Below are 26174 nucleotides of genomic sequence, written 5' to 3' on the forward strand. Positions count from 1 at the left end.
TGGAGTCTACCCCCTTAGCCCTGCAATAGCTCGCAGTCTATTGCAGGGCTAACACAGAGACAAACAACGATTTGCACTCACTCACACTTAGAATCAATTTAAAATATTCCAATAATTGAAAGATTGGCAGTTCAATTCTGCCCTATCCCTAGTCTGTCCGTTGTCTCCTTGGGCGAGACACTTAACCCACCTTGCCCCAAGGTGTATGATTGTGTGTGAGTGATGTTGGTGGTGGTCGGAGCAGTCACGTTTCCGTCAGCTGTGACTACTGAGGTAGTTTACCACCACCAGGTCACCACACAGAGGACATGCAAATTCCACTCAGAAAGGCATGAGCTGGACCTGAACCCGGAACTTGACGCCCCTCATTATAAGAATAATAATTATTGTTAAACCTATAGCTTAGTCTGATTTATGATGACCTGTTGTTACTTTTGCACTGTCATTTACTGTGGTTTTATTTTTTTTTAATTCAATGGATAACTGATTTGTTAAAAAATAAATAAAAATAAAAATAATAACAATAATAATAATACAGGTTCTTCCGGTCTGTGTTCAACTAAAACAGCATTTCCTGGAGTAAAAAAGGGGAATTTATATGGTTCTATAATAAATACACTGAGGTCATGACATATATTCTCTATGCTGTACCTTGTAATTTCACTGGAGTACATTTTTAAATTAATCTTCCCAACCCTGTCTGTCATCCAGGCCATTTATATCCTTTCTTATGGGGGAGTAATGAACACTGATCTTAACTGAGGCAAGTGAGGCCTGCAGTTCTTTGGATGATATTGTGGGGTCTTTTGTGACCTCTTGGATGAGTTGTTGCTGTGCTCTTATTATTGCCTTAATCGGACTCTAACTGGACAACTTAACCACATGTAACTAATATGGGAGTTCTCCTTATCTTAGTTTTTTTTTTTTCAGATGCATGTAAACGGAGTTAGACTTGACCAGGGGTCGGGAACCCCCGGCTCTTTCGTTCCTCTGTTGTGGCTCTCTGTGGCGAGTGGTGCGGAGCAAGGACACTGATGAAAGCCGTTCACTTTTTTATGCTAACTGCCTCAGAATAGCGGCAACTAGTCACTCATCAGTGAACGAGCAAGAGTTACACAATAACTGAATGACACTGAATGCCACACCACACTCATGGTTGTAACATCAAACAACCAAAAAACACTGAACTCCCACAGTGCATTGCAGCACATTTACTAGTTGCTATTGAGTATTTAATTCAAATGTATTTTTATTTTAGTGTGTTAGTTTTTTTAAATGTAATTCTAAATTTGAATTGATGATGATCTTTTAACATTAAAAAAACAAACAATGTATTTAATTTTTTGTCGCTCAAAAAATACATCACAACTGCCAATGTGCGACACCCGCCGGCAGGCCCAGCCCGCTATTTATTGAACTTTTCGACCCCAGGTAAGCCAACCTGTTATGTAACATAAATGCAATTTTGTTTTCTTTGTAGCAGTTCTTTCATTTCATAAATGCAACACACTATCGGCCTAGCATAGCGGTTAAAACGATATATGCAGTGTTATCCTCATTTTAGATGTCAAAGGGGTTTTGTGGCTCCCAGTGTTTTCTTTTCTGTGGGAAACGGATTCAAATGGCTTTTTGAGTGTTGAAGGTTTTTTTATTTTTTTTTGCAAACTTTAGTAGGTAATTTGCACACCCAATTTCACTGGCTTATATTCCCAATTCCTGCATCTTTTGGGTTATATGAATGACTTTCTGATAGTATGCTATTCTGCAAATGACTGGAGTGAATGCTTTAAGGGAAATTAATTGATCATAATAGCTTAGTTGTTACAAAAAGATGAGCCATTATACAGCTGGATAGAGTAGGGTATAGGGTATTTAACTGAAACAGTGTAAAAAGTGTTAATTTTCATTTCTGACCATGGCTGTGCAAAGACAGAACAAACAAACAAACAAAAAAAAAAACATGTTGAGGTGGTGGAGGGTGACGTTAAGATCATTCTGACTGGTTGTTCAGCTCAGCTGTTCATGAGAAATGACAGAGCTAAAAGTAAGCAAACAACAAAATCAAGAAGATGTTTTTCAACTTCATCTAATCTGTGTATTAAAATACGCAAATATTTTTACAGCAGTATGAGTATTACAAATGTAAAAGCTGAAGACTGGACTGAACATCAGAATTCAGGAGACGCCAGTCCTGGTCAACAGTTTTTAACTTCTTCCTAGCTACCCAGCTCTTTCCCTTTCAAATGATGAAGACTGACTGCTGGCACGTGTTGGTATGGAACATTCTGTACCTGCATGTTCTAGTTAGTGGTTGCAGTCTTTGTAGTGTGTAGTGTGTTTTTGGTTAATACTTAGCCAGTACTATAGTCAAACTGCAACACACCGATATTGACATCAAAGAAACATCAGATCAAACATACTCTTCTTTTGTCTCATGATGTGTGCTTAACAGGGGATTTAACATTCAATGCAAAGCAGTTTTCTCATATTAGAAACTGTTCATTCAGAAACTAATATGTGTGCTACATACTAGTATAAAATAAGCATGGAGCTTTGATGAGGGTCCAATTCAAAGGTCCTGAGTAGGGCTGTACGATAAATCGTTAAAAAAAAAATCAAGATCTCGATTCACACATACACATGATCTCATTTCAAAACACAACAATTCTTAAGCATTTTATTTCACAAGTGGCATCACAAACAAATGCTCCCATTTCTCCCCGGATTTTTTCAAGCGCCTCTCAAGGCAGCACTGCCGCTGATGTGATTCTGTCAGTGGAGGAAGCCCACCTGCAGTTGAGTGTGTGGAAACGGTGAGGGAGAGAAGTCAACGGTAAAGAGAGTTAAATGGATGGCAAAGGTGGTAGTGGCAATAAACATTTTGTTAAAAAAAAAAAAAAAAAAAAAAAAAAACAAACTGTCAAAGAATCGTGATCTCAATTCTAAGCCTAAAAATCATAATTCACATTTTTTCCAGAATCGTGCAGCCCTAGTCCTGAGAATCCCAAGAATGTTTGCATTGTGTACCAAACACAATGCAAACAAAATGTTTTGATGAGGTATTTTTTCATGACTATTTTCCTGGAACTGACACTTTGATGAGGATTTCCACACATGTGACTACTCATCTTTATTTAATCCTATCTAGGCCTAATGTATATTAAATTAGATGAGATTAGATAGGTTCATCACACATAGAAACAGATATAGCCTTAAGATATTTAAGTTTTATAATAATATAAATATATAATGATGCATAAAAAAGATACTGTATTGGCAGCAATGATCAAAATCCAGTTATATTCTCACAGATAGGCATTGCAGAGTCTTACGGCCTGAAGGAAAAACAGTGTCCTCAACCTGTCCGTGGACCTAGCAACTGGAGGAGTACTTTCCATAATGCAGTGATTAGAAGCTCTAGGAGAGAGAGGTGAATGCGCAGTGACAAACAGGGACGTGAACCTCTGCATGGCGCAAATCCTGCATCATTACCAGACTCAGGCCCTGCTATGCAGCTAACCACTACTGACAACACAACCCCACCCACTCTCCTGAGGGAGACTACAGAGCACAGGAATGATTTGTTGAGACATCTGTGACCCAACTGTTAAAACTTCAGTTAACAAAACCACAAGTCAGATCTTGGCAATATTCAAGTTATACTGAAACACCTCAGCAAGAACTGGCAAGTCACTGAGTGTAAAGCCTCAGTGGCCTGACTAGATGTGGCATAAAACAGCAAGGACAAACTAATGAAGTAAAACTAAATTATTACCAAATAATTCTTTGTTCTCTAGCTTCTCAGGCCACAGCATTGTAAGTATGTGAATGGGATGTTTATTTCTGCACATTTGAGGAGTACAAATATCTTTATATTCATAATTCATATCCACAAACCTAACACTACCACACACCAAGAAGCCTTACTTCAAGTGCAACTTGACAGTACAACACTTTCCAAGGTCTTTTATCCAAGGCCTCCACAGTTGATGGATAACCAGTTGCCTGTGCACTCAAATCACTATGCATATCAAATCAAACTTCATTTGTATAGCACTTTCCCTAAAAAAAACAACCCAAAGGGCAGCATACAAACAAAAACATAAAACATTACAAGAAACAAAATCAAGAACTCCCAGCCACCCTGAACATACACATTCAGACACATGCACACGTACACATCCACACTCATGCCCATATACACACTAAAAGTTGTTAACGAGACACGGTGGGACACTGAGGCTTGAGTAAAGGAGGACACAACCTTTGAGGGGGCTAGTCCACGCCAAGGGGGGTCCCAGCCCCTTGATCATAAGGGCGCCACCACAGATATCGCCCTGACCCAGGCCGAGAGGTGGACCCCACACCTACGTGCGCAGCATCCAACCACCCAGGCAAAGAGGACCTAAGGGACAGCGCCCCTCTTATGTTAAAAGTGGGTCGGACGGAAGTAAGATGGCCCAAGACCGTTAAGACACTTTACCTTAAAATCGATCCTGAAACGTGAAAAGGAGCCAATGGAGTGATTTTAAAACTGGTGTAATGTGCTCCTGCCTTCTGGTCCTCATCAGCACATGAGCGGCTGAATTTTGTAATAGTTGTAATTAGAAATGGTCTTTCTGGTAAAACCAGACAGCAGAGCAGATCCAGATGGCAGGAGATATGCATCAAAAACCTCTGTGTTAGCCTGAGAGAGAAATGGGTGCACTCTGGCTACAGTGGGGCAAAAAAGTATTTAGACAGCCACCAATTGTGCAAGTTCTCCCACTTAAAAAGATGAGAGAGGCCTGTAATTTTCATCATAGGTACACTTCAACTATGAGAGACAGAATGGGGGGGGGTCCAGGAAATCACATTGTAGGATTTTTAATGAATTAATTGGTAAATTCCTCTGTAAAATATGTATTTGGTCACCTACAAACAAGCAAGATTTCTGGCTCTCAGACCTGTAACTTCTTCTTTACAAGGCTCCTCTGTCCTCCACTCGTTACCTGTATTAATGGCACCTGTTTGAACTTGTTATCATTATAAAAGACACCTGTCCACAACCTCAAACAGTCACACTCCAAACTCTACTATGGCCAAGACCAAAGAGCTGTCAAAGGACACCAGAAACAAAATTGTGGACATGCACCAGGCTGGGAAGACTGAATCTGCAATAGGTAAGCAGCTTGGTGTGAAGAAATCAACTGTGGGAGCAATTATCAGAAAATGGAAGACATACAAGACCACTGATAATCTCCCTCGATCTGGGGCTTCACGCAAGATCTCACCCCGTGGGGTCAAAATGATCACAAGAACGGTGAGCAAAAATCCCAGAAGCACACGGGGGAACCTAGTGAATGACCTGCGGAGAGCAGGGACCAAAGTAACAAAGGTTACCATCAGTAACACAGTACGCCGCCAGGGACTCATATCCTGCAGTGCCAGACGTGTCCCCCTGCTTAAACCAGTACATGTCCAGGCCCGTCCTCTGGTTTGCTAGAGAGCATTTGGATGATCCAGAAGATGATTGGGAGAATGTCATATGGTCAGATAAAACCAAAATAAAACTTTTTGGTAAAAACTCAACTTGTCGTGTTTGGAGGAGAAAGAATGCTGAGTTGCATCCAAAGAACACCATACCTACTGTGAAGCATGTGGGTGGAAACATCATGCTTTGGGGCTGTTTTTATGCAAAGGGACCAGGATGACTAATCCGTGTAAAATAAGAATGAATGGGACCATGTATCGTGAGATTTTGAGTAAAAACCTCCTTCCATCAACAAGGGCATTGAAGATGAAACGTGACAATGATCCCAAACACACCGCCCGGGCAATGAAGGAGTGGCTTCGTAAGAAGCATGTCAAGGTCCTGGAGTGGCCTAGCCAGTCTCCAGATCTCAACCTCATAGAAAATCTTTGGACGGAGTTGAAAGTCTGTGATGCCCGGTGACAGCCCCAAAACATCACTGCTCTAGGGAGATCTGCATGGATGAATGGACCAAAATACTAGCAACAGTGTGTGAAAACTATGTGAAGACTTACAGAAAACGTTTGACCTCTGTCATTGCCAACAAGGGGTATATAATAAAGTATTGATATGAACTTTTGTTATTGACCAAATACTTATTTTCCACCACAATTTGCAAATAAATTCTTTAAAAATCCTACAATGTGGTGTCCTGGATTCCCCATTCTGTCTCATAGTTGAGGTATACCTATGATGAAAATTAGGCCTCTCTCATATTTTTTAGCGGGAGAACTTGCACAATTGGTGGCTGACTAAATACTTTTTTGCCCCGCTGTATATTCTTAAGATGGTGAAAAACTCTTTGTTATGGGTTTGATTTGGGAAATAAAACTAAGCTCAGAGTCAAAAATCATGCTGTGATTTTTAACAGATTTTGATGGCTTGTGGTTTTGGTAAAAGTTTCTCTGTGTATTATCAGCATAACTGCTAAAGCTCATGGAGCTGCAGATGATCAATCTCATGGGAGAGGTAAGCAGTAGCAGATAGAAACCAACTCCTTTTACATACCATAGTCTGGGTGTGTCTTGTGGGCAATTATACTGTGTGCCCTGAGGTAAACTTTACAGCAGAAGAAAAAAATATATATATACACACATATACATATAGGCTTCAGGTGTTGTTCCTGGGATCTGTTTAAGCCACTCTCCCAGTCTGGGGGTCACTGCCCTAAGTGCTCCTCAACACTCGCCTCAACCTTCCACATCTGTTCTAGCTGCTCTTCCAACCCTTGGTACTTTTCAGTCTTTTCGTGTTCCTTCTTCCTGATGTTGGGGTCAGCTGGTATCGCCACATGTATCACCACCACCCACTTCTGCTCTTTGTCTACCACCACTATGTCTGCTTGGTTAGCCGGGACCTGTCTGTCAGTCTGGAAGCTTAAGTCCCAAAGAACGTTGGCCCTGTTGTTCTTGACCACCTTCTGCGCAGTGGCCCATTGGGACTTGGGTACTTCTATTCCATTGTACTAGGTACAGATGTTCTTGTACGCTATCCCAGCCCCTTGGTTGTGCCTCTCCATATATACTGGTACTATGTGCTGTACTGTCTCAGGGGCATCTCTCTTTCTATTTACTAAATGCCAGAATAATAAGAAAAGGATTATTTTAGACAATTTTTATACTTTCTTCAAAGTCAGAAGTTTACATACACTAAGATTACTATGCCTTTAAACCATTTGGGAAAGCCCAGATGATAATGTCATGTCCTTGGAAGCCTCTGGTTTATTGACAACATTTGAGTTACACCTGTGGATGTATTTTGGCACACCTGAAACACACTGCTTCTTTGTGTAACATCATGGGAAAATCAGAAAAAAATCAGCCAAGATATCAGGAAGAGAAGTGTGGACTTGCACAAGTTTGGTTCATCCTTGGGTGCAATTTCCAGATGCCTGAAGGTGCGACGTTCATCTGTTCAAACAATTATACGCAAGTATAAACAGCATGGGAATGCCATCATACCGCCCAGGAAGGACACAGGTTCTGTGTCCCAGGGATGAACGTGCAATGGTCCGAAATGTTCATATCAACCCAAGAATAAAAGCGAAAGACCTTGTGAAGATGCTCGCTGAAACTGGTAAGAATGTGTCATTATCAACAGTCAAACGAGTCCTGTACCCACATGGGCTGAAAGGCCACTCTCCCGGGAAGAAGCCATTACTCCAAAAGAAACATAAAAAAAAAACAGATTACAGTTTGCAAATGCACACAAGGACAAAGACCTTAATTTTTAACAAAGACCCCTAATTTAAGGTGCCGATTTGAAAGGACCTTCAGGGACATCTGCATCATTGCTCTTACCAAGACCTGGCTGGAGGAGTCAGTATCCGACTCCGAGGTGACCCTGGATAATTTCACCATCATCAGGTCCGACAGAACGAGGCACTCAGGGAAAACGCGAGGTGGTGGGGTCTGTCTCTAAATCAATGACAGGTGGTGCAACAACATCAAAGTGCACAGCAAAGTGTGTGCACCTAACCTGGAGCTGGTGACCCTGTCCCTCCGTCCCTTCTATCTCCCCCGTGAATTCCTCACTGTTGTGATCAGCTGCGTCTATGTTGCCCCCAGCGCTAACATCAACGAGGATGCTAATGCCATGCTAGCCAAGTACCCCGGCGCCCCCCTGTTCATTGTGGGGGACTTCAATAGCTGCAGACTACCTTCACTCCAACAATATGTGGATATTCCAACAAAAAGAGGAAATATCTTGGACTTATGTTACGGGAATATCACGGATGCTTTCCGTGCCCGTTCATTCCCACCACTTGGACTCACCGATCACAACATCATCTGTTTACTTCTGCGGTACAGACAGGAACTAAAACGTCATAAACCACAGAGCTACAGCGCCCCTCAGTGGTCAGAGGACGCCATTGCCCAACTACAAGGTTCCCTGGCCTGCACCGATTGGGACATCTTTGATGGGGATCTGAATGGCAGGGTTTCTGTCATTACAGATTACATCAAATTCTGCATTGGCACCACAATTCCATCGAAAACAGTAAAGATTTATCCCAACTCTAAACCATGGACTACCGTACAAATTAAACAGAGCCTGCAGGAAAAACACAAATCCTTTAGGCACAAGGACTGGGCCAGTCTCAAGGCAATAAACAGGAACATAAGAAACAAGGTCTTTCGAGCCAAACTAGACTACAAAAACAAACTTGAAACAGAATTTAGTAATATGAACACTAAGCAAGCTTTCCATAAGATGAAAATCCTGACAGGGTGTGAACCCAAATCCACATGCACAGTCAGTGATCCAGAAACTTTCACCAAAGATCTGAACACGTTGTGCACCCGTTATGACAACCAGGACTTCTCATCCAAGTGTCAGGTCTTGTTGAGAGTCCTCCCACAACCACACCCTGAAGAAGCGGCCCCTTTCACAGTAGAGGAGGTACGCCGCCGGCTGAACTGCTGCAAGCCTGCGAAAGCTCCAGGGCCTGATGGCATCCCAGCCAGGGTGCTTAAGACCTGTGCCATGGAACTCTCTCCAATACTGCACTCACTTTTCTGTCACAATATCCACACTATGGAAAACTACTACCACATTCCCAGTACCAAAAAAACCCAGACCCACAGAACCTAATCACTACCGTACCATAGCCTTAACATCCATAGTAATGAAATGCCTGGAAAGACTGCTGCTGAACAGCATTCTTCCACTTGTCACCCCACATCTGGACCCCCTCCAAGGGGCACCGAGGATGCTGTGGCCTGCCTGCTGCATCTTCTCCTGTCTGACTGTCAGCCATTCGCAAACTCAAAGGACTTCACATTGCACCTCACCTTTTGTTGTTACTCTATCAAAGAATCATTCAATTCATCCTTCTGTACTGTTCCACATGTTTCTTCACCATACTTTCTGTCAGCAACCAGGCCAAACTCACACGCATTACAAACATAGCTGTTCAAATTATCGGTCTCCTCCACCCAACCTCACAGATCTAAACAGAAATTCCCTCATCCATTTAGCAAACAACATAGCACAAGACATCACCCACCCACTGCACCAATATTTCACCCCACTACCCGCAGAGCGGGACACAGCATTATGAAAGAATTACTGGTTATAAATAAAGTTACACACTGGCCTAAATATATTTAAGTTATTTTTTTGGAATTTGTGTGTTTTTTTTTTTTTGTTTTTTTTTTTTTATTTGGATGGTCACACTGATTGAAAAAACTGAAAAACTGTGATTAACCACTTGTTACAGACCTAACCAGATTAACTGATGAGTTGAGTGCCAGCAATTCTACACCACCATTTTGAATGAGTGAACAAACTGTTCTTTGTAAAACTCTGCTCAGTGTAACAATTTGAACAAGGACAGGGCAGAATGTGGTTCAATGGTGATGAAGGGAAACACTCAAAACAAGTCTGACCCAAGAGAAGAAGGGAAAGAAGTTGAGAGAGGAAGTATTGGACATCATTTGAAAGCAGACATCAAAGCATTGGAGGAACATGAGGTTATTTCAAAACCTGCGCATTTCTCAACCAGGGACGCCAGATATAAAAATAGTTTTGGTGCACAGACCTAAGAATAGAGATTGGTGCCCTACCGTTGCTTAAAGAATGGAAAACATACAAACTTTGTCCAAAAACAGTGACGTTTTTAAAAAAAAATATATATATATTTTTTTATAAACAAACATACAGAAGACAGGACCAGACAAACAGTGCGAGCTAAAGAGGGAAAGAGGAAAAAAAAAAAAACAGAATAATTAAAACAGATTTATACAAATGCTCTTGTCAGTGTAGCAGAACTGTTTACATTAATGCCATCCCACCACTGAGGGGTGCTTATCTGAGATCCAGTGCTGAAGAATATTTTTCCTGGCAGCAAATGTAATCACATTATACAGCTTATTCTGATATCAGTTACACGGCCACTGGGAAGACCCAGAAGAGGGGAAACCAGGTCTAGTTCAAGCTCCTTCCTCAGAACCTTTTGCATATATATCAGTTACACGGTCACTGGGAAGACCTAGAAGAAGGGAAACCGGGTCTAGTTCAAGCTCCTTCCTCAGATCCTTTTGCATTTCACACCTGAGACCACTCCAATATTTTTGTATTTTTACACAGGACCAAAACAGTGAGTCAGATCACCAACCGTCTTACATTTAAGCAAAATGACATCCTTTCTGTACTTGGAGAGACGGTTTTAACCAACATATGCTCTATGCAGTACCTTGCAATCCCTCAGACGGACATAAAAGGTTTTAATGGAAGCATTGCCTTGAGAAAGAAGTACTCGATTCTCTATCTGTGTTAAAATAAAATCACTGATTAGAAAAAACAAAAAAGATAATTTCTTGATATGCCATATTATCCCATAACTTGATTGAAAGTCATAAGAACAGGCCATCAAAAAGACCACCCAGTGAAGATATTCCTTTAACTGTTCAAGGTTTAAAAGCCCTGTCCAAGGTTTCTGGGAAAAAGTCAGGGTTATCAGCGATCAGGGTCAAAAAGTACGTGAACCCTGACCTGCTTTCCATGCGCCGTGGGATCCTCTATGCTCTAACATTATTAATTGTAACTGGGTTGCTGCTTTTTTAATACATTTCAGCTTATCAATAAAAAGTAGATTTTTTAGAGGACAATTGGATGAGCATTTCTCAATATCAAGCCAGATTGAGGAAGCGTCATCTTTCAATCCAATCAGCTACAGCGGGTAAAATAAGAAAAACAATTTTTCATAGTAAACATGTTTCTAAAGGTGCTATTGACATGAAATTTTCACCAGGTGTTGGCAACAACCCAAGCAATCCATACACAGAACCAAAAGAAACCAAAACTAATAAGTTCAGAAATTAAGTTATGTGTAATAAGGTAAAGCAGCTGGAATAACTGACCAAGGTGTCACACAAGGAACATCTGATGATGATCTTTGCAACCCTATTGTTGCAAAACATGGCATTGGTTACAGAAGGTTTTCTAAACTTTTGAATGTTCTAGTGAGCACTGTTAGGACCATAATCCTGAAGTAGAAAGAACATCATTCGACCATAAACTGACCACAACCAGGTGCTCCTCGCAAGGTTTCTGACAGAGGAGTGAAAAGAGGAGTTGTCAAAGAGCTAAGGACCACTTGTGGAGAGCTTCAGAAAGGCCTGGAATTAGCAGGTACAATTGTTTCAAAGAAAACAATAAGCAATGCACTCAATGGCCATGGCCTGTATGCACATTCACCAGGCAAGGCTCCATTTCTGAAGAAAAAACATGTTGAAGCTCGTTTAAAGTTTGCTGCACAACATTTGGACAAGCCTGTAAAATACTGGGAGAACATAGTCTAGTCAGATGAGAGCAAAATTGAGCTCTTTGAATGCCATAACACACACCATGTTTGGAGGACACCTTCATATAATTTAAAGGAGGATGAATGGAAAAATGTACCGAGATATTCTTTCAGAAAAATGTGCTTGCATCTACCAGAATGAGGAAGATGAAACGAGGGTGGACATTTCAGCAAGACAATGATCCCAAACAAAGAGCCAAGGAAACTCAACTGGCTTCAGAGAAAGAAAATAAAGCTGCTAGAATGGCCCAGCCAATCACCTGACTTGAATCCAATTGAAAATCTATGGAAAGAACTAAAAAGAGTTCATAGAAGAGGCACACAGAACCCTCAAGATTTAAAGACTGTTTGTGTGGAAGAAAGGGCCAAAATAACACCTGAGCAATGGATGCGACTAGTTTCTCCATACAGGAGAAGTCTTGAAGCTGGCATTAACTACAAAGACTTTTGTACAAAGTATTAAATACATATCAGCCACCTGCCCCCAGATATCCTGCTTAGGAAAGCAAACAAGAAAACTGCTGACCTCAAAGACCTCCGAGTGCACCTGTTCCATCTTGCCCGGGCTGGGGCTGCTTCCAATTCTGGGAATGGGCATCTCCGAATGATGTGTGGTCCCGCTCCCCTAATGTCTCTGGACCGCACCGAGTCTGGCAGTACTTGTCCTCATCCCCAACAGCAGTGTCCTGACACCGTCCGGCTCCGTCCTGCTTCCCCCCAGCACTTCCAGGGAGCGAAAGGCCCGCACTCAGGAGCAGCAGGCCCCCTCCGTGCTGGTGGTTGGGACCTCCATGGTCCGTCACGTGGCAGTCCATCACGGTCGGACCTTCTGCCATCCTGGTGCCTGCGAGAAGGAGGTTGCATCGGTAGCCTCCTCGGTGGTCATTGAGGCTGGCATCAGGAGACCTCAGCAGCGGGAGGTCCTCAAACAAGACTTCATCAAACTGATTGACCATCTGCTTGATACGGGGAAGCAGCTAATTATCTCTGGCCCGCTTCCCCCACCTCGTTATGGTGACGTCACCACCAGCCGGGTACATCAGCTCCACACCTGGCTGAAGGTCTATGGCCTGATTAAAAGTATACCCTTTGTGGACAGTTTTACTAGGTTTTTAAACAGGCCCAGCCTTTTTAAATAGAACAGGCTCCACCCAAACCAGGAGGGTTCATGGCTTTTATCTATTGACATCGACCTGACCATCCACTCCACCTCCTAACTTACCTACACAGACACGCCTTCCCCCACTCAATCCATGCACACTATACACAACCCCTCCTTACTGTCCCCAGAAGCACCAGACAATGTCCACACAATCCCAACAATTATTGCACACACACAAACTAAACCCAGGATTGTTTTTAGACCAAATAGTGTTTTTAACATTCTGCTAAAACAACATGATGAGCACACAAATCATTTACCATTCATGATTGGACAATAACCTGGACTGCCTTCTTACAGAAACATGACTTGGCACCAATGCACCTGCTGTTCTCACTGAGGCTTCCCCATCAAATTTTAACTTTTTATTTTCCACCAGAGGGGGCAAAAGAGGAGGAGGGACTGCATCAATTACAAAAAGAAAACATGTTCTCAACTGAAACTCTTTTTAACAGATATACATCATTTGAGTATCATGCCTTTGTTTTTAGCAGCCCACCTATCCTGTTTCACAGTCTACAGACCACCCTGTTATTCCCCCTCTTTTATCTGAGATCTGTTATCAGTCATCCACACATCATATAACAGAATTTTAATAACTTTAATTTCTCTTCGGACTCTATGTCCAGAGAACTTTTAAACAGGAGTGAAAAGAGGAGTTGTCAAAGAGCTAAGGACCACTTGTGGAGAGCTTCAGAAAGGCCTGGAATTAGCAGGTACAATTGTTTCAAAGAAAACAATAAGCAATGCACTCAATGGCCATGGCCTGTATGCACATTCACCAGGCAAGGCTCCATTTCTGAAGAAAAAACATGTTGAAGCTCGTTTAAAGTTTGCTGCACAACATTTGGACAAGCCTGTAAAATACTGGGAGAACATAGTCTAGTCAGATGAGAGCAAAATTGAGCTCTTTGAATGCCATAACACACACCATGTTTGGAGGACACCTTCATATAATTTAAAGGAGGATGAATGGAAAAATGTACCGAGATATTCTTTCAGAAAAATGTGCTTGCATCTACCAGAATGAGGAAGATGAAACGAGGGTGGACATTTCAGCAAGACAATGATCCCAAACAAAGAGCCAAGGAAACTCAACTGGCTTCAGAGAAAGAAAATAAAGCGATCTGTTATCAGTCATCCACACATCATTTAACAGAATTTTAATAACTTTAATTTCTCTTCGGACTCTATGTCCAGAGAACTTTTAAACATTTTACATTGCCTTGATTTTACTCAGACACAGCCGACCCACGGCAGGGAGCACACCCTGGACCAGGTCATATCCTATGGCCTGTCCGTGGGTGTGTCCTCCGTAGTGGATCTGGCTGTGTCTGAACTGAAGTTACTGCTAGACTCAGTGGCTCCACTGGTGAAGAACTTTAAAAATAAGACCTGCACCACTGTGGCGAAACGGAGAAATTAAACATTTGGAATGACACTGCAGGAGTGCTGAGAGGAGATGCAGAAAACAGGCAAGAAATTCCCACTTCCATAAATTAATTACAGACCACAAAAACCCCAAATTCCTCTTCTTCAGAATAGACCATATAACAAACACAAATTTTAACAGATCCTCCAAAATATCTAATAATGACCTTTGTGAGGACTTTGCAGATCACTTCAGAAGTAAAATCAATTAGGTCGAGTTTTTTACCTCAACAGATTTTAACTGTTGACGCACCTGAGTCATTGATTTTACACAAGAAAACACTGGAGAGTTTTGCCCTGGTTGATGCAAGGGCACTTGGTTGAGTTTTCTCCCAAGTACCCAACCTGCCTTTTAAACCCAAATTTTAGACCCAAGTTTTTTTTAAAACATTTTATGGACTCTTTGAGGAAAAGCTGCTATATATGGTGAATTGCTCCCTTCAGACAGGTGTTTTCCCCGCCTCCTTTAAGAAGAAGAGCAATTTGGACCCAAACAATTTTAATAATTGTCGGCCAGTATCCAACTTACCATTTTAAGCAACATTTTAGAAAAAAAAAAGTTTTTATTCAGGTAAATGATTTGTTGAGTAAAAGCAACGTCTTAGAGAAGCATCAATCTGGTTTTAGGATGAACCACAGTACAGAGACAGCCCTTTAAAGATTTTAAATGACATCAGGTGTAATTTAGATAACCATAAACGCACAGTCTTGGTTCTGCTGGATCTAACCGCCGCCTTCAATACAGTAGACCATCGTATCTTAACAAACAGACTGAGGCACCTGGTCGGCCTCTCTGGCACTGCTCTTAACTGGTTCATCTCATACCTCTCTGATAGAAGCTTCTTTGTAAGTCTGGATACCTGTTAATCAGTAACCCATGGGATTGAGTGTGGGGTTCCCAAAGGGGTCAATTCTTGGCCCAACTCTCTTTAACTCATACATGCTTCCCCTGGGGCATAACTACTTCCATCAGGCCATGTCACCTGATGACACAGGGCCTACTGATGCCCTTTTAGACTGTATTTTAGATATTAAGTCATGGATGGCAGAGAATTTCCTACAGCTCAAACAGGACAAAACTGAGGTTTCAGTCATTGGTCCTGAACACCAGAGACAGAAACTTTTACCAAAATGACAGGATTTTAAGATATCACAATCTGTAAAAAATCTCGGTGTGATTTTTGACTCTGAGCTTAGTTTTATTCCACATATCAAAAATATTACAAAGATAGGTTTTTACTATCTTAAGAATATAGCCAGAGTCTGCCCGTTTCTGTCTCAGTCTAGCACGGAGGTGCTGATGCATGTTTTTATCTCCTGTCGTCTGGATTATTGTAATGCTCTGCTCTCTGGTCTTCCTAAAAAGAGCATTTACAATTTACAACTTTTACAAAATTCAGCTGCTCGTGTGCTGACGAGGACCAGAGAGCGGCAACACATTACACCAGTTTTAAAATTGCTGCATTGGCTCCCTGTGTGCTTCAGGAATAATTTTAAGGTTCTTTTAGTAGTTTTTAAATGTCTTAACAGTCTTCGGCCTTCGTATTTGTCTGACCTACTTTTACTGTATCACACCTCAAAAACCCTGAGGTCTTCTGGCAGTGGCCTTTTAACATTACCACAAGTTAAATCTAAGACACACGGGGAGGCAGCATTCAGTTATTATGACCCCCGACTGTGGAACAGCCTACTGGAGAACCTCAGGGCCGCAGAGACTGTTGGTACTTTTAAAAAGAGTCTTTTTTTATCACTTTGGATTTTTAGGATCTTATTTGGGTTTTATGTGGCTTACTTTTACATGTTTCATTTACCTACTTTTATAACCCCCTCCCCCACACACACACCATAAGGTAGCATATTCCTTGCCTCAAGCCTCGGTGTCCTCCCATGTCTTGCTGACAATGTTTAGTGTGTGTATAGGTGTGAGTGTGGACATGCGTGTGCCTGTGTATGTGCAGTCTCTGTGCGTGTGTGTATGTGTGAGCGGGTTTGTTATGTGTCTATGTGTACATATGTGATGGTGTTTTCTTGATTTTGTTTCTTGTTGTAATTATGTTTTTATTTATGTAAAGCACTTTGGGATGCTTCTTAGTATGAAAAATGCTATATAAATAAAGTTTGAAGTTTGTATTGATGCTGGCAAAATTATCAAATTAGTGGAAAACCAGTAATAGCTCCACGAGTATAACCTGGGCCCTCTAACAAAAGTACAGCTCTCCCTGTTAATTAAACCAGAAAAGATTAGTAGTGATGTCATTTAGCAGATGTTATGGAGAGACAGAGCAGTCGCATTTGATGGGGAGAGACAGGAGGGCAAGTCAGTGGATGAGCCTACAATCAGTCATTCAGGCCTCTGGGAATATGTCGCCTGGAAGTTCAAGCAGGTCAGCTATCTCTGCTTTGTTTCCAGGGGCTGAGGCAACCAAACTACAACCAATACACAAACACGTGACTCATCACAAACTTGACACTCTCATCCCTGCCCGTCTGTCTTCACTCCCTCCCCGTTTGTGTCAAAACTTTAACAAATGCAAAGACGTAAAAATAGAAGGAGGTGCTACAACATAGACCAACAATAGAGGTGAGTTTTATAAATATAAAGGTATTTCTTGATCTAATTTTCATTATTCTCAAACCAACAAAAGTCATGTGACAATTTGCTGTCCGTTTCAAGCTCATGAGCAACACTGGGCCAAAACTCTTGCTGGAGTCAACACTAATAAATGTCCAAGTTAACAAATAACATTCACACAAAGGGCAAATGTTTCTAACATACTGCAAAGTAAATATCCATAAATCAGCGATAAAAGCTTTAACAGTCTTCTTAAGACTGAGGAAAATAGTCAACAGGAAAAGGGACAATGAGGAAACAAACTGAAAGAAACACCAACATTTGGCCCAGACTTAAGGTTAAATGATGAATAGACAGAGCTCCAGTCTAAATTTTTTTTACTAGGGGCACAGTGACCCTCACCTTAAAAGTTTAGGGGCGCAAGCAGAAAATTTAGTGGGCACACAGTAAATCGATTTGCAAAGTAAATATTCACATTTCCTCTGATTTTCACTTTATTACTGATAACTACTTTGATAATAAATTCAGAAACTATAATGTTTTAAATTCATGTTTTATTGTGCAACCGTTTTGACACAAACTAAACACAGGAGACAATAATTGTCTCTTATGTTTCAAAAGCACGTAGCACCTGTTGTCTTCTAAATGCAACTGGAAGTGAAGCTGCACTTTCAGAGCACATGACCCTGCATATTTTATGTTTCAGACTGGCATTGTGTTTGACCACAATTGTGTTGTGTTTTATTTGTGTAGTGCCAGTATTATCAGAAAATTTCATGTTCCCTGCATGTTGTGGGTATCGCCCAATGGTATCGACAGCAGAATTCAACACAAAAGATCATTCCATAAACGATCGTGTAACAACACATTTGATTAGTTTGATTTAAAAAAAAAAAAAAAAATTAACAAAAATCTCTGCCCTTCAGAGATCGGTCTGGTGGTGAAGAAGTATATTTTGCGGTAGAACAAGAAGACCATGGAGACACGGAAGAACTTGTTCCAAAAAAGGTACCCTGCTAGTTCTGTGGGTTTTTTAGGGTGACTACAAGTTTTGTGAATGAGAAAAATCAAACGCTGCGCACAGACTACAGCGATAGTTATTACAGTAGCCAGTCGCGTTGCTATTGACATTACAGACATGCGTGAAAATGTGCACTCAAGAATCTGGTAATCACGTCATCACTTAATTTATTATTATTATTATTATTATTATTATTATGGTTGGTTGTCTTTAAACAGCCTCCTCCCACATCCAGTAAAAACTCAACTCACTCCAAACTAAATTCAAAACTTGAGAGCCCTGGTTTAAATATGAATAAATATGCTAAAATGAAAACATAATTGTCTTTGTTTCTTTAGTTCATCTTGATAACATTTAATTCTTTTTCTTTTTTTTTTGTTTGTTTTTTATCTCAAAGCTGTAAATGTCCCTGTATTTCATCTTAGAACATGTTGTGAACTTGTAATTGTTCATGACAAAAAATACCATGATACCGTCAGAATTTTGAAAAATACCATGATATAGATTTTTGGTCATAGCACCCAGCCCTACCGTATGAGGTGGGACCATTTTGTTTCTTTAAGTCTTGCAGGTGCTTAACCTAGGGCCATACAATCTACCTTCTCACCGCCTATGCAAGACATTCTATGGCTGCAATATTACGGACTGTGTCAAAAGTTACAGTTAGTTAATCTTTCAGTAACTCAACTTCTGAGGCTTCATCTGAAGTAAACCTGCATTTTTAGCCCACACTTTTAAAATCTAAAGAGATTCCCAAAATGACTCGGCCTCTAAGGAATGCCTCAAAAGAAAGAAGTAAGCAATGGTTTTGCTGAGAGGAGAGGGCAGTGGAGGGTCAAACTGACAGAGAAGAGCCAATCGAAAGCAAGAGTGTGTCATAAACAGTGGTGGGAGAGTACATAGGGTGCTCCTACTGGAGCCACTTCATCCCAGGGGAAGCTTCATTACTTTATTTGTCAAAGCTGCAGTATGTTGAGCATGGCTACCCACCAATCCAAGCTGAGGGGAAATCACTGTCATCTCATAACTCCACCCCCACAATGCTTTGTTTCACTTTTGTGAAGCACACTAATTCAAAACATAACAATGATACTTGGAACAGAATCCCAAGACCAAGTTCGTATGCAAAACAATGCACCATTGCCAAGAGGAAAAGGCTTAAAAACCCTGCATCCCATCATACTGGGGTGTGTCCTTAGAAATAAGTTTTTTTTCTCTCTCTCTCCTGACAGAGATTTACAAGAATGTTGAGTTAACAAGGCATTTTAATAACAACTGATTATAGTTAAAATTATGCATATGACTGCCAACTTGCTTCTAGGCCCCACAACCTCACTCACAAATGTTTGAGGTTTACCAAATTTCAATATGTACGTGTATATATGTGCATATATAAAGTTTTTCATAAAAGGCAAAAGTTGCAAAAAAACAATACAGCAACTAGCAGCAACGAATAAACTTAAAGTAGTTTAAAGTTGAGATTTGTAGTACTTGTACATTCATTAGAGAACTTGAAAGATTCAAACATTCCACTAGTACAGGAATTATGTGATTCATTTGCTGACAGATTTGTTCAAAGAGCTGTTGCATTCTCCAGGATGCAGTGTAGCAAGTGTGGTGCATATTGGAGATTAGAAAACTTTTTTGGGAAAACAGAAAATGTCACTATGAAACCTTCTATAATGAAGTTTTCAGAAATGAAAAAAAGGTTAAAACATATTGTATATTCTAGGCCAGTTTCATGCTTGGGTCAAGTGCTGTACTGTAACAATATAAATAGAATAAATATTTCCATGCAGAGTCAAACAAGAGATAGAGAGATAAAAATAAACAGGTCTTCCATCATATGAACTTGTTCAGAATTTCTAAATGATATGTTTGTCACACTACACCTAATATAGTGAAGATGAAGTTCGATGATTATGTGAAAGTTTAACCAGTAAGCTATTAACCTCTTATCATTTCAGCCTTTTTACAAAAAACACCTATTTAGGACATACCCAAAGTAAAATGAGAGCTATTCATGAACATTTTGGAGCTCATCTCTTGGTCTCTTTTGAAAGCCAAGTTTCTTAAGTTTCTATCACAATAGTCAGAATTACTTTAAGTAGTATTGTTCTTTAGTAATCAAAGTTTAAATGAAAGCACGGAATTAAAAACTAAGAAGTTGTCTGGTTTGCCAGAATATTTTTGTATCATATCCCTTTTCAATCAGAACTATAACTGCAACTGCCATAATACTGCCATAGATACAATAGATGGGCCACATCCCTATTGATCAGAAATATGAATATGCTACCTCTGATAATAAACGTCAAACAACATAAGTGGAAAAACGAGGTTAGTGCAACATGGACAGAAAGAGGCCATCATGTCAGCCATCTCTACCATGTGTGCATGTGTGCCTTCAATAGGCAGGCCCCGGGCCACAAGCCGCCTAATTATGGCCCCCAAGGTGTGATTCCTTCACAGTACGTTTTGGTTGGGTCAGCACCAAACGAGGACTGTCCCCAGAAATCAGGGACGTCTGAGGATGACCAGAGGATGGGACTGCTTTCTGCTGACTTATTAGCTGGATGTTGTCTTACCCTGGCTTGTGGTTGTACTTCAGGTGGTGGAATAAATTTATGGTGTTGCCATCTTTAGCCATGGGCTTTTTTGCAAATCTTGCATATGGGACAAGTTTGTTCCCTCTACATTATGATATCCAAGGTGGTTTTTTTTTGGTTAAACTTAAAGGTACATTTGATTTTAGCATGTATGTTAGCTTTGAAATTCCAGAGATGCTTGATTCACCTTAGAACAGAAATATATTTTTCCTTCTTTCTTGCGGTTCTTTGTGTTTATTAACCATATATATAGCTTAGTTTTCATATATATATATATGTGTGTGTGTGTATTTTTTTTTTATTTTATTTATTTTCATGACAAACCGCGGTACAATCCTTGACGTTAGTATATAATAATTCACGGTGATACGGCCGGCAGCAGCACTCAACTCCCTCAGACGCCGGTGAGCACACGCAGTTTGCTCTGAAAACATGGTGGAAGGCACCTGCACGGCACAGGTAACACTTCCATCTCCATGAACACCACCCTCACTACACAGCGAGTGCAAGGTAAGTTAACTTAGTTAACTTGCATGTTAGTTAGTTAGTACATGATGTAGGGACTTGGGAATAGTGGAGAATGTCATAGTCAAACTTTCCTATAGTTTGTAATAAAGGAAACTGCAGTTTTAAAATGTCCTTTAAAATTACATATTATTGATATAACACATACAGAAGCAGAGCAACACGTGTGTCCGCTGTGTACGAATTATTTGTGCATGTTTGGTCTGTTTCCACTGCAGTAGTTCTGGTTCGCTTCGAATATGAGTATTCGAATATGCTTCAAATGGGGATCCTTAAAATAAACAACAAATAAAGAGTAAGCCCAACATAGATGCGGCAAATTTTGAGAAGAAAACTTTCTGCGTTAAAAACAAATCCTAAAAGAAAAGTTGAAACGTGTTTTGTTTTTACAGGAGTAACCTTAATGTGTGTGTGTCTCAGTTAGATAATAATAACAATAAATTTGCCTTTCATTTATTTACAGTGTGGGTGTGCAGCATAAATTTAGTTATATGATTTCAGTGTGTGTGTGTCTATATATATATACACATATACACATATACATATATATATAAAATTTGTGAACATTTTGAGCACATTTCAACAATACTGTGATAATAATGATAACAGTTATAATTTTGGTCACAATAATCTACTACTTCTCCTAAACAGAGTAAATAATGAAGATCAAATGCTTACATTTGGGGAGCTGTGTGTTATAAGTTATCCAAGGGCTTTTTAAGAAGCCCATAGAGTAATACTTTCTATGGCTGAATGGAAGCTTGAGGGAGGAGGCTGCAGGTGTCTAAAGAGACAAATCCCAGTCCAGCATTTTGTAGGTTGCCTATTAATGACAAAGACATAAAATTCCTCCATTCTCTACCACTTTACATTTGCCTTCCATCCTCACATTCCTTCTTATCCACATAACACAAAAAATAACACAACAAAAAAATTGTGTTTTGTGTTATTATTCTGAGTGAAACCAAACACTTTTAATTATAACTGTTTTATTTGGACACTGGTAAAAGGAAAGGTGTGTTGAGTATGAACACACAAGTGTGCATAGTATCAAGGCAAAGGTGCAACTAGACATGTTTTTAACTTAACAACTAACTGCTGCTCCAGTAGAGACCCTTTAGTTTTGCTTCCCCTCATGATTCATGATCTCAGACAACAAATAATATGTATGTGTGTGTGTATATATATATATATCTTGTATTCTGTATTTTTGCCTTACTGATTGCTAAAAGTTTGAATAACAGTAAACAATATTAATATCCCATATTTTATGTCCTCTTACCTGTCATCATCCACATCCATGGTAATACTGATGCCAAACAGGCTGTTGACAGTAGGTGTTGGCAAGTTGAGGCCTTCGCCGATCAGAGGCTTTACACCATCTTTCCCAGGCAGGATGCGGACAGTGTGCTGAGGTAGAGCATCAGTCTTTTGCCTACTATCATCAGTCTTGACAAAGTCAAGAGAAAAGCCTGTTGCAGTTCCTCCATGAGCCCCCTGGAACTGGACATGTCCTCCTGTACCAAGCAACTGACCTGGAACAGCTGGAGGGTGGTTGGTTGAACTGGGCACTGTGGCAGGCACATTCTGACCACCACTGTGGGAAGTGGCATTGGTGACGGAAGGTGCAGGAGCAATGTCTAACCCTCCTGAAGGCTGAGTCTCGCTGACTGGCTGCTGTTGTCCACTTCCTGGAAGGAAGGCCATGGCTGCCTCTCCACTCAGCCCCTGTGCTCCTGGACCAGCAGGGGGAAGAGGTAAGGGTACCTGGTAGGCTGGAGGCCCTGCAGCAAGGGAAGTCATAGGAAGGTTCTGAGTGTTTGAGCCGAAATGGAGCTGATAGTCAGGATGAGTAGAATACGCAAACGGCTGAGCCTGCGTGGTGGGTGGTATAATGGGAGACTTCTGTTGCATGGCACCCTGGTGTACACCATTGAGGCTGTTAGAGAGGAAGGTCTGAGGAGCAACAGGCTGCATATTAACCTGAGCCTGTGGTAGCTGTGATGATAACGTTGTATACCCTGTGGGCTTGAAGGCACTTGCTCCGCTCCCTATCTGAGGAGACAAGTTGTAGCCTTGCTGCAGAGACTCTGAGGGGTAAGAGTGGGAGGGGTGTCCACTATCTACAGGGTAGCCACTATCCATGTTCTCCAAAGCCTGTGCAGAAAAAGTGCTGCTGCTAATGAGACAATTGCTCGTGGCCCCTAATCCACTGTCCCTGTCAAGACTACGATCAATGGATGAAGTTGGCTTTATGCTATCCACAGTCCGACTGACATTTGAATCTGAATCTTTGTCATAGAACTCAGTGCATGTCCACCTTCCCCGTCTGAAGGGTTCTCCGGTACCATGGTCAAGTTTAATGACCCTGAAACGGGAACTGCAACTGGTACCCACAGGAGCTGTGTAAGCCACATTTGAAGATACAATGGCAGTAGGAACTGCGTTGCTAGTTGGGCTTGGAACAAAAGAATGAGCGGTAGCAGGCACGGACACCCTTCCTCCTGCGTTATGTGGGGTGACACAGTCACTGCCTGTACCTTTATAAGGAAGTCCTCCATTAACAGGATCCATGTGAGGCTGCACCTCTGAGGACTCGTCTCCATTGTTTAAGGTTTCCTCATCGGATGAACTCCTGTCACACAATCCAAGATCTGCCCGAGAAACGTCAAATATTTCCGATGACATGTCCTCTGTCCGGGACTCGTCCGGATCCTCCAAGCTCTCTGTGTCATCTGGGATGTTGTTGGCTGCCACCTGAGCCTGTGTGACACTTGTGATCTGGAAACAACTTTTTTTCTTTGCTGGCATTTTTGACATGTTAACGATCTGAGTCAAGTCTGTCAGCTCCCAGGTGAAACGAAGTGCTGCTCTAATGTCTTGCAAAGTAATTCACAGTTTAAGGATGTTATACAGGCACGTACCGTGACAGGACATTTCCATCCTGCTCCACTTTCTCTCTCTCTTGTCCAGAAATGTCACAACCAAGGCCGGACCATGCGAAACTTCCGAAATGTCCCGCGTTGTCAGCTGACAGCACGGAGATGAAAGACTGTCTCCTCCTCCGGCCTCTCCAACACCCGGCCTTCGCTGTGCCCCGCCGGCGGAGTTGCGAACAGACCTTTGTCAAAGTTTTTGTTCACCAGTTGCCACCAGTACTTTCGCCTGAGGTGGGCCCGGTCTCTAAGTCCGTTCCTCTCTCCTAATTATGTATGGCTCACCAATTAGCCAAGTTAGCGTGTTCGCTGGTTTTTCTTACCTCGGTAACAGCATGTACAACATCATGATGTAAACAAATTTCAAGACAATGTATAATCCAGCCGCGTACAGGGCAGACGTCTCAAAATCGGCAAAGTCAGACTCTCGCCGTGTGGACAGCTCACCTTTGGCAGCTACTACTAGCAGCTAGCTGACAGATAACCACTATACCACGGCGGCAGTAAGCTAACAGACAGCTAACTCCTAGCTGGCTGCCGTTTTACTAACCAACCACTAGACAAGATGGCAAGGGCGAAATGCATCATGGGTACGGAGGTCAAACTAGTTTCTTTTATTTTAATTAAATTATCAGATGCACCAGAAATATTTAACTTCATTACCGGCTGTTTTGTCAAGGATGACAAGAATTTAAAAATTGCTAAATTAATTTTCCGTGGCTAAAAAAAAATAGTTTTGACATCGTCACTTCCGGATAACGTCAAAACCCGGTAGTGAGAGAAAAAAGGTAAAGAAGCCGATGACAAATGTTAGTTTTGGGGTGAAGTAGAGTTTTAACTTCCACTTTTACAACGTAGGTTATGCACAGACTGCATTGCACACGCACTAATACACAGCTTTATCTGGACCAACCGGTCCCACTGGGTCAGGGTTGTGACATGTGACATATCCTATGCCTTGTGTGGCACTCCAAACACATGTAGGTGATTTCACAAATCACACCCTAATTTGACTTAAGCAGCCCATATGTGAGGGTGTGTCATTCAAGGTATGAATGACACATAGGTTTAAATGATATGGACTCCACCACGTCAGTAAATTGTAATTTACTGTAATTGATCAAACTTTATAGATATGAAGACATGTTTTGTATGTAAGAACGACACATGACAAAGAAAAAGTAATGTGTCACAATGTTGACCAATGTGCAAGTGGTATGGACTGTGATCGTGGTTAAGACGGCAGTGCCAAAAAATGTACATTTTCAGACATTTGTCCAAACATTTTTACTATTTACTGTTCTTATAGCTAAATAAACATCAGTGTGTTCATTTGTTTACAAACAGACAAAGATATGTTTCTATCATTAAAATGACTATTCTGGTATAGAAGTAATCTCCTACTTGCATGTTATCCATCCATTTTTTTTTTTTTTTTTTTATCGATTTTATGTCTGACCTTGATGCTTTAAAGATTTGGCCTCAGCAGCAAAATAAGAAGGAGTGAAGACATTTGTGACAGAAATCTTTGTCTTTTTATTCAAATGAAAATAGTAAAACAGCAACTGGGAGGCACTATTAAACAAAAGACATGCACAACATTATGACCACTGACAAGAGAAGTGAAAAACATTGACCAACTTCTGACAATACAGTGTTCTGCTCGGAAACTTTTGGAAATTTTTGGACCTAGATGTTACTTAAAATGGTACCATCCACCTAGAGCAGATCAGGTCAAGGTGTTGACCTGGCTTCCTAATTCACTAGATCCCAAACTGATCTGGTATCTGAGGGATGCACTGGAGCAAGTCTGATCCACAGAGGCTTTTCCCCTCAAGGCCCCCCACTAATAACACTCTGTTGCCAGACACCCCAGGACATCATCAAAAGGCCCATGTCCATTATCTGATGTGATAATGTCACACCTGTTTTGGAGGCACAAGGGAGACCTACACAGTATTGTTATGCCTGATCGGTGTATAATCAAAATAACTCATTACAGAATTAATTGGATGCTCAAGTGAAGTACAAGTATTTCAAAGTTGTATACTAGTACATCAATTAATTGAGTGAGTAACTTTCCACCAGTGTTCAAAATA

General features: G+C 41.1%; 1 protein-coding gene across 5 annotated transcripts in view; it reads right to left on the reverse strand.

The window, feature by feature from the left end:
- tsc22d2 (TSC22 domain family 2) overlaps positions 1–24667 on the reverse strand; it is a 62812-nt gene extending 38145 nt beyond the window's left edge. The window contains exons 1-2 of one of the 5 annotated variants that reach the window (XM_047586395.1): positions 22422–24666; positions 2733–2790 (exon numbers count right to left, since the gene is read on the reverse strand). In XM_047586395.1, coding sequence (XP_047442351.1) covers positions 2742–2790; positions 22422–23959 — 1587 coding nt within the window. In that variant the 5' untranslated portion in view covers positions 23960–24666 and the 3' untranslated portion in view covers positions 2733–2741. The other 4 variants (XM_047586396.1, XM_047586394.1, XM_047586393.1 and 1 more) reach the window with 4 other exon arrangements.
- Positions 24668–26174: the final 1507 nt, after the last annotated feature.

The sequence above is a fragment of the Mugil cephalus genome, chromosome 6 (assembly GCF_022458985.1).
Source record: "Mugil cephalus isolate CIBA_MC_2020 chromosome 6, CIBA_Mcephalus_1.1, whole genome shotgun sequence".
Lineage (NCBI taxonomy): Eukaryota > Metazoa > Chordata > Actinopteri > Mugiliformes > Mugilidae > Mugil > Mugil cephalus.